The sequence below is a fragment of the Zonotrichia albicollis genome, chromosome 3 (assembly GCF_047830755.1).
Source record: "Zonotrichia albicollis isolate bZonAlb1 chromosome 3, bZonAlb1.hap1, whole genome shotgun sequence".
NCBI lineage: Eukaryota > Metazoa > Chordata > Aves > Passeriformes > Passerellidae > Zonotrichia > Zonotrichia albicollis.
The window spans coordinates 24,329,515-24,342,775 of record NC_133821.1 but is presented as its reverse complement, the minus strand read 5'-3'; the positions used below and the strand labels follow the sequence as shown (position 1 = coordinate 24,342,775).

The 13,261-nt window shown below is 42.7% G+C and overlaps 1 protein-coding gene across 2 annotated transcripts; it reads left to right on the top strand.

The window, feature by feature from the left end:
* Nucleotide 1: 1 nt before the first annotated feature.
* On the top strand, nt 2-12,966 carry TRMT6 (tRNA methyltransferase 6 non-catalytic subunit). 2 transcript variants are annotated; one of them, XM_074536956.1, is made up of 11 exons: nt 2-160; nt 1,953-2,080; nt 2,484-2,593; nt 4,720-4,811; nt 4,898-4,981; nt 6,086-6,210; nt 7,352-7,716; nt 7,946-8,031; nt 11,024-11,126; nt 11,209-11,295; nt 12,168-12,966. In XM_074536956.1, the coding sequence occupies exons 1-11, from the start codon at nt 66-68 to the stop codon at nt 12,339-12,341; spliced, it is 1,449 nt and encodes a 482-aa protein (XP_074393057.1). In that variant the 5' UTR covers nt 2-65; the 3' UTR covers nt 12,342-12,966. The 2 variants fall into 2 exon arrangements, with proteins under 2 accessions (XP_074393057.1, XP_074393058.1); XM_074536957.1 differs by lacking the exons at nt 2-160; nt 2,484-2,593.
* Nucleotides 12,967-13,261: the final 295 nt, after the last annotated feature.

Sequence of the window (13,261 nt, the reverse complement as noted above, 5' to 3'; positions counted from 1 at the left end):
CCGCGGCCCCTCCCGCACTGTTCCGGCGCGTGCGCGGGGGCCCGGCGCGAGCGGCGGCGGCGGCCATGGAGGGCGGCCCGAGCGCGCGCATCCGTGAGGGCGACTGCGCCGTACTCAAGCGGGACGAGGTCTTCAAGGCGGTGTCGGTGCTGCGCCGCAGGTGAGCGCTGCACCCGCGGCCCCGGTGCCGCTCCGTGCCTCCCGGTGCCTCGGCCGCGGTTTGCGCCTTCCGCCCCTGCCGCTCTCGGTGCGGCTGTGGCGGGCCCCGCCGGAGGGAAGGGGGTCCCGGTGCCGGTCCTGTCCCTGTCTCGGTCCCGCAGCGCCAGGCAGGAATTGCGGCCCCACGAGAGTCGTGTGACAGGCGGCGGGAAAGGTTTTAATGTTGTCTCGGTCCCTGTGGCAAAAAAAACCCTTAAACCCGGAAGATGTGCTGGCCACATTGCTGATAGGACTTTGGAGGAGATTCCGGAGGTTTGGCGGTGCCGGTGGGAGCGGAGCCGAGCAGGGCGCCCGCCGCGGCCCGCGGTGTCTGTGAGGTGCTGATGGGGATCGGTAATTGCCGGTGCCTGTGAGGGGCTGTTGGGGATCGGTCATTGCCGGTGTCTGTGAGGTGCTATTTGGGATCGGTAATTGCCGGTGTCTGTGAGGTGCTATTGGGGATCGGTAATTGCCCCGAGCGTGTTCGTCGGTGTGCTGTGCGAGGGATGCCGGCGCTCCGCTCTGGCTGCTGCTGCTTTAGTGCCAGCAAAGCGCTCCCGTTTCGTTCTCCCGGGCCAGTTGGCACAGTAGGAGAGTGTAGTGAGAGTCCCTGTAAAATCTATGTATTGGGTAAGTGGGCCCCAGTTATTCTAAACGAGCTGCAGCTGCGAAGTCCTAAGTTGGGCAGCAGCTGTGGCTCATGAAGGTAGCTGGGATAAAAGGGGGTGGGCTGAGAGCCCTGGAGGAGCCCCTGTGAAACCATGAGGAGCTGCACAGCAGAGAAAAGCGGCATGGTAGAAAATCAGCTAGACGGTATGGGCTTTAGAAATATGATTGTAACAGTATGGGACTCTAGAGATATGAAATACAACAAGATAACAACAGGAGAGCACCTGCAGCCCGTCTGGGAGGGCTGAAACCGCTGGGCACAGCCTGGACTCTCCCCTGGCACTTCTGTAGGACAGTAAGTCAGTGTTGGTAATGTGGCCAGGTTATGCAGTAGGATGGAGATTGCAAGGTGCTATGCTTGAACGGCACTGGCTTGAAAATGATCTTGTTCAGTATTAGTGCTGAGTATAATTTGCATAATTACAGCTCATATTGGCAAGTTTTGACTTGAATGTGAGCGTGGCATAGCTCTGTTTCATTTGCCAAGATTGGCATTTCCAGGGATAGCAAGGCAGCATTTGTTGGTCAGCCTGAAAGTTAAAGGCTTTGTGGATCCTGTTTTTAGTGAAGGAAGATAAAATGCAAACCTGCCTTGGTGCAATCAAAATGAAAGGGATGGTGAATTAAATTTCTTTTAATGAAACATTTCAAGGATTGCTGCTTGTTTTCTTCATAGTCTTTTGGCAAATGTTGTTTCAGAGGAGCTTTGCAAAATACAGGACCATGCTCATCTTTTTGCTACTACTCTCCATGACCCAGCTTGGATTTAATATATTTTTTACTTTAAAAAATTACGTTGACAGGTGCTATAGCTTGATTTTATCTGTCATTTGAAAATTCTTTTGAACTTGAAAGAAAATAAGTTCTTCCTATATGGTTTGTTTAAGTTCTTTGTTCTTTTCCTGACCAGTTTCAGTTCAATGTGGGTTTTGTGGTTTATTTCACTCTTTTTGCTTGTCCTGCTTTTCTTTGGGGATACAGATGGGCATGTCATATATAAAGCTATAGTTTAGACTCAAGTATAGAGAGTTGCAGCTACAATAAAAATAATGCTTTAAGTATTACTCACTGTTCTGTTATTTCAGAAAAATCATTTTTGAGAAGCAGTGGTTCTACCTGGATAATGCCATCGGACACATCTATGGAACTACATTTGAAGTAACCAGTGGTGGAAACCTCCAGCCAAAGCAAGAGGTGGAAGAGACAAGCACAGGTATCCCAGAGGATTGGCAGTTGGAAAAAATATTTCAAATTCATTTGTTTCTTTGATGATACCAAAGAAATTGGGAAAGCTTTCTGTTAATCATTTGTTAACTACTTGCTGCTTATATTCTTTCTGTCATAGAAGTGCATGGTTTTGTCTTGTCAGTGGTTTCACTAGTCCTGGAACAAATAATCTTTTTAATGTGGGAGAAGATTTGAGCCTCAGTCTGGATGACTTTATTTACATTCAGTTTTACCTCACATATTACATTTCCTTGATTGGGCTGTCCTTTGCTAGGCCATGAAAAATGTGTGTTTAACCACGAGAAATCTGCTTTCTGTGACACTAAAATCATGTGTTTCTCCCACTTGTTTGGAGGTAGATTTTACAAATCTATATCCTTTTCCTTCAGAAACAAAGGAAGCAGGGACAGATAATCGTAACATAGTTGACGATGGGAAGTCTCAAAAACTGACTCATGATGACATAAAGGCTTTGAAGGACAAGGGTATTAAAGGACAGGTAAAAAATAAGGTTTTTGGTGTCATTTCTGTGCTACCTTGATGGTTATATTGTAGTTTCTGAAAAAGGATATTCTTTTTATCTGTGCATAGATTTCGTGCTTTTTCTTGGTTCATCTGGTCAAGTCTTTTTTTTTTGTTTGTTTTACAAAAATGCTAAAGCTGTTTTCAGAGAAAACTTTATGTAAGGTTGGCAACTTTGTCAGAGGAGAGTAAAGAATAAATTTTCATGGCATCAGAATTCATAACAGATAAAAAAGTACAGCTCACATAATCACCATTTAGTTTTGCTTGTGTATAAGGTTCAAAGTACTGTTTCTGTATTACAGGGATATTAAAACTGTGCAATAATTAAACTGTCAAAGGTGTAGGAAAAGATTATGGCCAAGCAGTGAAGTTTTATCAAATGACACTGGGTAACAAATGTACCAGCAGTGTGCCTGCCACACAGGGCTGATGCTGGTTGCTTATCTGCACCTGGAAAACTCAGAGTATTCCCAAGAGATCGGTTCTGTTCTGTTAGAAAAGGGGTTGGGATTTAAGCCTGCACCTTTCATAAAGCCGTTTAAAATTGTTCCTAAGGCATTGCAGCCAGTTGTGTTCTGCACATGCTGTCAGGCACAATCCTCTCTGCTCTTTGCTTTTCCCTTTCTAAGAAAAGCAGGAAATTGCTCATGCTTAGCTCAAGTTCAGCTCCTGGTTGCATCTTGCTCTTTGGAGCAGTTTTCTGCTTTTTCCTGCTGGGTCCAAGGGGTTTGGAATGGTTCCTGTGTTTCCATGGTTGTGTGATCTCTTGGAGAAGAATGTGCCAATCAGGCTGACAGCTTTGATGGTTTTTGTTTTCACTGTCCATGGCAGAAGATCCCTCTGACTTCCCTGTGTGTCCTCAGCACCTTTCCTGTGTTTCCTGTGCCATGCACCTCCTGTGCTTTTATTAACTCTGCTTTCTGGACTGTAACTAATATTCATTTTGAGTTACTTTAGCAGCAATAGATATCGTTCCTCTGTGTGTCTGTTAAAATCTGAATTCCTGTTTGTGAATGGTGTGTCTTGGTGATGCAGGACACTTCCCTGTTTCCTCACTGTAAATTTTACTGCATCATAAAAAGAACCCTACAAAACAACCCAGACACTGAATTTTTTTTTTCCTAGAATAAAGCAAAAAAGAAAGAGATCCTGTTTCAAATCATTAATCACACACGTTAAGTGTTTGAAGGAATAATGGCCTGAAAAGCACAACAGGAAGTGAGGAATTCTTGCACCACTCTGTTATTTGAGCAGGTTTTTAAAGCACAAGGGGAGCTGCAGTGTCCAAATTGAAAATACTTCTTTTTTTCATTTGTCCCCTCCATGTTTAATAGAAGCCATAATTTTAGCAGTTAAACTGCTTGGATCACAGAACCCAAAACAGCAGCATTTTTGTTCTTGTGTGCTGGCATGGAGATAAACCCCAGGCAAGGAGAGTCCTGTGGGATTGGTTTGGTTCTGCTGGAGGTCCCAATGATCCCTCCAGCTGCAATCTGAAAGCATGAGGGAGAGTTGGGTTGGCAAAGGGGGGAGATTAAAACAGGGAGACCAAGAAACCAAAACTGGAATTCTGGGAAGACCTGGGAGCTAGAAAAGGGAAAAAATCAGGAGGAATATTGCAGGAAGTAATAAATGCTAAGGACTTAGACACTGTCAGGGAGTTGGTACAGCAGGGTGGCAAAATTTGTGAGACTGAAAAAATTATTGGAGTGAGGGAGATGTCTGGTGATTAACCAGAGCAGAGGGGAGGAACTGCATGGAACAGGGAAAAAAGGTACCCTCAGAGATGCTGGAATCAGAGAGACCCAAAGAGGGAGTTGGATTAAATGAAATATTACTGAATATTCCAGGATAAACATTTTCATTTCTATGATTTTTATGCAAAACTGTGTGATTAAATTCCTGCACATAGTCAGTGTAATGCCTCACTGGTCCTGTTGGTTAACAGAGAGTGACTTTGCAAAAGTGTCAGGAGAAGTTCATGCTATACATGCCTCTACTGGAAGGAAATATTTTCAGTGCTTGTTTCAAAAAATACTGTCTATGAAATGAATGAGAAATAAATGCTAGCTCTAACAAAAATGAATTGTCTCTTCCAAGGAAATAGTTCAACAGTTAATAGAGAACAGTACAACATTCAGAGACAAAACAGAATTTGCTCAAGATAAATACATAAAGAAGAAGAAAAAAAAGTAAGTGAATTTTAAAATGTGAAAAATACTTGGTAATTCCCTAAATTGCTGAGATTAAAGTAAGACCATGACTATGTTTTTTACAGATATGAGGCAGTTATTACAGTTGTGAAACCATCCACTCGCATCCTTTCAACCATGTACTATGCAAGGGAGCCTGGAAAAATTAAGTGAGTTTGCATTTGGTTTCTTTTTTCAAATGACAACAGAAAGATACTTGAATACTTTTTAAATACCTGCAGTGTACCAAAGTTTACAATACTCACCTTTCTTCTCTTTCCCTTGAATGTGAAGATTATGATTTAATGAAAGATTGTGTGATACTGACAGTTAATTAATATGGCAGCAGCAGAATTCACCATTTCCCTGACAACACCACCTTGCTAATGCCCACACACAGAAGCTCTTTGATTTTCTAAGGTACCTCTTACCTGCTTTGGTTCTGGCTCAGTAACAAGATAACAGCCACTTACAACAGGCAGGAATTGTGGTCTTTCACCTGTCAGGGATTCAGAATCCTCAAATCTCCGGAGTTTAACAGCCTGTGGGTGACCCTGGGGTCAGAGTCAGATGGGGCCATGACTCCAGGGATCTGGCTCTGTTTGATTTTCACCCACCTCTCCTAAGAGATACATTGTTACAGACAGTAACAGTGGGCTGGTACATTTTTTAATGAAGGAATAGTAGATCTAAGATGCTGGGATTTAAAATCTTCAACTACGTGTGATTTAAGGCTTCTCAAACCTTCTTCCTTCTCCTTCCAACATCTCTGCCCTTGGCTGCTTTTTACTATTGAAGGTTAGTTGTAATTTCTGTAGCTTTCACTGAGTCTCTTCAGTGCACGTGCTGGGTTTTGATCCTGGGTTACAGCTGATGCTGGCTCCTGCAAAGCAGGGGAAAACCACAGGGGATTCCTTATTGGAGCAGGAGATGCATCCATACCACTTGTTCTTTACAAAGCTGACATGCCAGAGAAAAAACAAACAAAGGTTGGAAAACCACTTTCTCTGACTGGCACAGCACAAGATGCCCACTTTGCCATGGGCACCCTGCTCCACATCCTGCTTTTGCTTTTCCTGGCTGATTTCTTGTTGGCTCCAGTTCTAGTTCTTCAGTATCAGATGTGCAATTATAATTTTCTGTGTGGTGACTCTGAAGGTCACTGATGCTTTTCCCAAACCTACCTGCAATCCAACTGTTTTTGGCAGGTTCCTGGGCTAGTGGGCAGTGTCTGTAAGCAAACTGATGTTTGTGCAATGCCTCTTGTCTTGCAGCCACCTGAGATACGACACCCTGGCTCAGATGCTGACTCTGGGAAACATCCACGCTGGCAACAAGATGATTGTCATGGAAACGTGTGCAGGCCTGGTGCTGGGGGCTGTGATGGAAAGAATGGGGGGTGAGCTACCCTGGGAGGGTGGAAACACACACCTGTGGGACACTGCTGACAGCAGCACTCCAAAATGCTCCCTCAGCTTTTCAAATCTGCTCTTGCCACCTCCACGATTCAAGGAAAAAATTGTTTTTCCACTGGGGAAAGTTTTTGCATCAGTTGGATTTTTTTCAGTGCTTAAAAAAACATTTAGTTCCTCTCTTAGCATTTTGACATTCAGTTCAGAAAAAGCTGTGAAGATCTTGTATGGAGATTCTTCCCAGACACCTGGAAGTCCAGGAAAGTGAATGGCAGAAAACAGGAATAGTGCCACTGGAATTCTGACAGCACTGGAAATGTTGCAGTTCCTCTTGTTCACTGCACCAGATTTAGTGTGTGTTCTGAAAGTATGTGACACTTCCTTCAGCTTATTCTAGGAGAAGTTTGGCTCCTGATTTGTCTTTGGAACTCAGTTATCAGTTTCATTACTCTAAGACACCAGGTAGAGGTGACAATTAAATTCCAGAAACCTGGAAAGGCAGGAAATGATGTGCACACAGATGTGCTGTGGGAAGCACACAGGCAGTGCTACTGCAGATTGGCTTTTTGGCCATAGGGCTACTTCCTGAAGTAAATAAGATACAATTTCAGTTAACTATTGAGTGTGTTTAACATCTCACAGCTCTTCCTTTAGGGCCTGGATATTGAAGAAATTCTTTGCCAAATAAGGCTCTTTAATTTAACTTTTGGGTTTTATCCAAGCAACTCCATAAATAAGTAACAAACTTTACAATTTTGCCTTTTAATTATTTATTAAATTAGCTTTTTCTAGCAATTTGTCACTGCTTCTATGAGCTAACAGCTCATATATTAGAAGAAAGAAGCTAATGTTTGCTTCTGAGCTAATGCTAAGTACATGTTTGTTTAATACACAAATATTCCATGAGTTACCTTGTCCTTCTGTGTTTCAGTAACTGTTGTCCTTTCAATAAAGGTTTCCTACCTTGAGGCATGTTTCCACAGCTTGTTAAATTTGATGGTTGGATTACAAGCAGGCAGCTTACTTCCTTTTTTTAAAATGGACCCTTCATTTAAGCATTTTAGAAAGAATTTTAGATTTTTAGGAATTCTGGCTTTCCAATGTGTTTTGATTCTTTCCCTCCCACAGGCTATGGATCCATCATTCAGATGTACCCAGGAGGGGGACCTGTTAGAGCTGCCACCAGTTGTTTTGGATTTCCCAAACCTTTTTTTGATAATCTTCATGAATTTCCTCTCAGCAAAGTGCAGAGTCTCCTGTCTGGGACATTCAGTACAGAGACTCTGCCTGCAGAGCCTGAGGAGAACACCCTGGTGGAAGAGGAAAGCAATGGCCTGAGTGAGGAGAAGCAGAGTTCCCTGCAGGAAGCAGAGGAGGAGCCTGCCCCTGAAGCACCAATGGACATCAATCCAACAGAGGAGCAAGACACAATGGACATTAGTGCTGAAGATGTAGAGTTTAAAGAGAACAAAGAAAAAGAAAATAAAGAAAATGTAAGAATAGGTCTTGTGGCTATTCATGTTTCACAACATCTGTGGACATAAAATTCTGCTGTCTGAACCAGCCCTGCTGAAATGCAGCTTAGTCAGGTGTTTAAGTGGAACTCTGGAAATTGTCTTTTGTATTAGATTAAGATTCAAAAACTGAAAATGCAGCCAGGCAATAATGATTTGATAGATAATTACCAGTTAAAGTACCAACTGTTTGTTTTGTTGTTCAAAGGTTCGGGAAAAGCAAATGAAACAGTGGGAGAGAAGGAAAAAGCTGCAAGAAGCTGCAGCTTTGCTGAGAGAGAAGAATGCTGATGGGTGAGTCTGCTTAGAGCTGTCACACTTTGGGAGTGGTGTTCCCAGTTTAGTGCTCTGAAACATCCCAGACCATGGGGGCCATGGGATGGAGCAGAGAACTGGGGGCACAAAAGGCACTGGTTGAGATTTTTTTCTTTCATTTAAATGGCTTGAAATGATCTAAAAGTCAACTAAATATGAGCAAATATTAAAAATGCAAAAAATCTATCCAAAGAAAGCCAGAACCCAGGTAGAATCTCATTCAAAATGACTCCCAAAAAAATAACAGGATGCTAATTAGCAAAGTAGAACCTGAGGTTTTCATTTCATTGAAGTGAAACTAAATTTGTTGTTCTGTTTTTGTTTTTTTTTTAATTAGATGTCTTTAGAAACTAATTTCCTTTTTACAAGGGAAAAAAAATCCAAGCTTTATTTTACCTGTTTTACCCAGGATCAGTTACTCCTGAGGAACAATTTAGCACAAAGATTTAATATCATAACTTAAAAACAAACACAATCAATGTATTCCTAGAAATTGAGCTCCAAAATAGTGTAAGAGCATTTGGTGGGTGTGACTTTGTCACTGTGCTCTTAGCAAATGCTGGAGTGATTCAAGGTAACCAGGTAACATTAATTCAGTTAATTTAATAACATATTAATTTGTTTTCCTCCAGAGGATATTGGTTCACTGGAAATAAATTGATTCAAGCAGAACAGCTTCTACTGCACATTTACTGGTTATTTTCAAATGCTTGTGTATAATTTTTGGGTTTTACTACTATGAAATGTTTTAACTCATGCTCCTTGGTATACCTCATGTAGCACATTTAAGTGGTAGAATTTATAAACATGCAGAACCAGGTAATTCTGTGTTCTCTGAAGCACTGAAGAGCTGAAGGAGGTTTGTAGAAAGCTCTGCAGGTCTGTGGCAGTGCCTGTGACCATGGAGCTGCCTGAACAGTGGCAGTGTCTGCCTCTGGTTGCTGCTGTTTGCTGCACCATCTCTGTAATTAATGTTTGTGCCCTACCTGGCAAAGGCAAAATTGATGTTTGACTTCACTTGTCATTTCCTTCCCTGTAAAACAGCACATTCAGTTGTTGACTCAGTTCAAGGAGGCTGTTAAGTATTTGTCTATTTGTTTTCAATCACTTTTATCCTCCTTTTGTCCTCTGTAATGCAAGAAGGCTGTAACAAATGACATTCCTGAAGGGATGAGTGATTCCTGGCTTTAGGAAGGCTCCAGCAGGATGGGGGTAAACAGAATTTATGGTGCCTGAGAGCACTGTCCCAGAGGGCTGATCCCCTTCCTTCTGCCATCTGCCTTTTATAGGCTCTGCTCCTTGAGATCAGGCACCACAGAAAACTTGGCATGGAATAAGGAAATTCTTCAAGTTAAGGACTAGAAACAAACAGGGAAAATAAGGGTTTGGGGATTTTTTGCAGGGGAGAAACAGGGAAAGGATAGGGAAAAAGATGCTTAACACTGGAGGTGGGGAGAAAGGTGGCAGAGTAAAGAAAAGCTGTTCATGAGGCAAAGGTGGGTACCAGCTTTAGGTACCTGAATTGAACTGTATTTATTACTGAATTTAGAAAATACCATTCCAGTTAAATTTCTACCTTCTGTGCTGTGGTGTGGTAAAACATTGTTTGTCCTGCATCTGTTGGTTCAATTCCTTTGGTGAGAGTTGAGGTCTCACGTTAGGCCACTGAGGGGGAAAAAGGAAGATGTTCATTGGGTATTTGGTATTCTTTTAAAGAAGACTCTAGAGATAGACTATGGCATTTTCCTGACACTGGAAGCAGAAATTTGTTCATAGGCACACGCAGTGTTTGGAGTTAGACCATGTCCCTCCCTCTGCCCCTTCCTGTCCCCCTCACCCAGTGCATCCCTGGTGCCTGGCCAGGCTCCCTGCAGGCAGCAACCTGTGCTGCCATATGAGAGCAGCACTTGCTTTTCCCGTGTCAGCCCTCACTTCCCTTCCTGGAGTCTGGCAGAGCCCCTGGCAGGGCCAGTGCAGCATTCCCAGGCATAGGGTGAGCCTTTCCTTTGTGCCTGCTTGGGTCATGATGCAGCACAATTCCTTTGAGGTTTGCATTGGAAATAAATGGTCTGCAAGGCCATGGCTGGCAAACAACCAAAGTGGGAACAATTGAAAAAGAATTATCTCACCTCCTTATCTCTGCTGTATTTACAAAATTGAACATCAATTTTTATCTCCCTTCTGCCAGACAAGTTTAACTCTGCTCCAGTGCTGCACATTCCCCTGGAGAAAAATGTGAATTGATGGGGCATCTCAGTAGCCTCTGTACACTGTGAAGGAGTTTAATTGGCGCCTTCTTTCTGCACAAGCACAACTTAATGGCTAATTAACTAATTATCAACCATTTCTTGCAGTGTAGTTCAGCAGTGACTTTTTTGGATTAAAACTGGAGATGGTGGTGGAGAATCTCAACTATCTGTAGATCCAAGTTATTGTGTGATGATAAAATGAGGATGGAGAACAAAATATAAAGGCTTTAAGTTAGCAAGGACATAGTTTCTTTCTAAAAGGGTTTTAGTCATACCTTTTAAGGATTTGTTCTCTATTTAAATATTCTTTTAATGAGGACTACTCAGTCTAAAGAGTCATGAATGACTGAGGTTACATTCTAAGCAACATTTGGCAATCATAAAACTTAAATTGTATTTGCAAAATGGTCTTGGAGCAGAGCAAGCAACATGAAATTTCTTAGACTGTGAGAATTATTGTGGAGCCTGACACAGCTGAAGTGAGTGCTCCCGCAATGCTTTTAATATTCTGCACTTTGGGGAGCAATGCTTCAGCCTTTTAATTACACCAGTAGGAAGTAATGATTTGTTTTTACATTTGGGGACTTGTCAGAGCAATGAAAACATGCTGATGAGACACTTCCAAGCTGTAATTGATTGCTGTGCTAAAAGTAGGAGGAAATGTCACCAGGTGAGCAGGTTCCAGAAACTGAAAACTAACGTGCATGAAACTTTTTTTGCAGCTTAATTGTAGCCAGCAAGTTTCATCCCACACCCTTGTTACTTTCTTTGTTGGAATTTGTTGCTCCTTCGAGGCCTTTTGTTGTCTACTGCCAATACAAAGAGGTAAATCAGGACCTTACTTCAGCTGTTACAGTTCAAGCTTGGTGCCATTCTGCTGTGTAACCTCCTCTTTGGTTTTCCTAAGCCATTATTGGAATGTTACACCAAGCTGAGAGAAAGAGGTGGAGTCATCAACCTGAAACTGTCTGAAACCTGGCTGAGGAACTACCAGGTAAGGATGGCAGCAGGGGGCTGCCAGAGCCAGGGAATTCTGGGGAGCAAAACCTTCCCTGAAAGTAGGGGGGAGGTTGGACTGGCTGAAACCATGTCTGAGCCCAGGCATTTGCTCTGCCCTGGAGTAGGGGCTGTTCTAAAGAGCTTTAATGCTTCACTGTCACTGGAAAGGCTTTACTTGCTTGCATTTCATTAAACATTTGCTGAAATATTTGTAGCAGAGTGACAGGGTTAATAATTCCTAGATGTCCACACAAGGTGGGCCTGGCCAGGGGTCCTGTGTGCAGGTGCAACAGTGAGAGCAGCACTGCAGTGTCCTGGACACAGGTAAAGCCTCTGGGGCCTACAGGGGCAGTCAGGGCAAGGAGGGGGCACAGCTGGAGGGACAGTCCCTACACAGAAGTGTGCTGTGCCTGCAGAAAGGTGACAGGACAGAACTGGAAATCACAGAATCCCTTCAGGCTGCTTTGTGCAGCAGCTGTGCTTTCTTGCAGAGTACCTCACTTCTGAGCACAGCATGGCATGTCATGAGTCTCAAACTGTGGCTTTATAATATAAATTTAATGTATTTATATAGATATTTATTATATATATATATATATAATCTTTCTGCTGGCAATGCCATGAAGAAGTAACCAGTGAGGCAGCAGCTGTATTAATATGGATTTCTGTAACTGGATTCTCCTCTGCAGCTGCTTTTAAGATAAATACACTTCCCAAAGGGCTGTTTGTTGTGGCTGGGAAAAAAATGACATCCTATCCTGTAAGCTGAAATGACTCAACATGATGAGCACCCACAGAGTGGATTTTTACAGGTGCTGGCTGTGGGGTGTGTTCTGGGTGTGCTGTGTTGTTTTGTTTGCTTTAAAGGTGTTACCAGATCGCAGCCATCCCAAGCTGACCATGAGTGGAGGTGGAGGGTACCTCCTGTCTGGCATCACTGTTGTCTTGGAGAAGGACAAGTCTGATTCCAGTAACCCAGAAGCACTAAAGATGGAAGAGCCATCATCTAAAAGATGCAAACTTCAAGACCTTCCTTGTTAACATGTGAAGAATGACTCAGGGCTTAGATCTCAGGAGTTTAGTGAAACAACAAGTCCTTCCTGTGCTGGTGGCAGCACAGGGCTGTGCCTGTCGTGCATCTGTCAGAGACTCAGCAGAGCTGCAGGAGAGGGAGGACTCACCTGCTCCTTAGCAGTTCCCATCATCTGAATGTCAAGGAAAACCCTTAGGAGCAAGCATCCCACTGAACTCATAGGAACTTCAAGAGGGAGAGAAGATCAAGAGCAGACAAAGCCTCAGTGCAGACATTCTGTTTGTTTGTTGCCCAATCTGAATGTGAGGTAGTTTTTTAAAAGGCTGAGTTGGAATGAACACATCCAGCTCAGCTTTCCATTCTCCCACAAAGGCAGCAGAGGATTCCCCTCAGGATTGCACGTGGTGATCTGCTCCACATGGGACACAGAACTCAGCTCTGTTCTGTGATTTAAGAAAGTACAATGAATAGGAAAAATCATACTTTTTTTTTTTCCAAAGGAACAATAAAAAGAGGAATCTAATAGTAGAGATGACCCCATGCTTACAGCATGACTCCACATTTTTCTGAAATAAAGACAGAGGAGAAAGTGCATGTTCTTAAATTAAAATACTAAATATTTAAACAATGTCACTATTAATATTGTCTGTCACTTTCCAGGACATTTTCTGAGAGTTGCTGTATGTTTTTGAGATATGACTATTTTGGAAACTGCTGTATGTATATTTATTTATTCTACTGTTAGATCTTTCCAATGTTGGGCTTTTTTTTAATAATTTTTTTTAACTTTGCATTTGCCATTTCAATTAAACTACAGGGTGTTTTTCCCTAAAGAGATTTATGGTTTTTCTTACTTTTATGTCTTTTGGGGAATAAAAAGGTCCAGCATAGGCTTGAGGAGGACAGTACTCTGCTGGCTGCACCCCAT

What these genes read in the sequence shown, in the direction of transcription:
- TRMT6 (XM_074536956.1), top strand. Translation starts at nt 66, where the DNA reads ATGGAGGGCGGCCCGAGCGCGCGCATCCGTGAGGGCGACTGCGCCGTA. An exon ending in GTGTCGGTGCTGCGCCGCAG is followed by an intron (nt 161 to 1,952) that starts GTGAGCGCTGCA and finishes CTGTTATTTCAG; the next exon opens with AAAAATCATTTTTGAGAAGC. An exon ending in AGGGAGCCTGGAAAAATTAA is followed by an intron (nt 4,982 to 6,085) that starts GTGAGTTTGCAT and finishes CTTGTCTTGCAG; the next exon opens with CCACCTGAGATACGACACCC.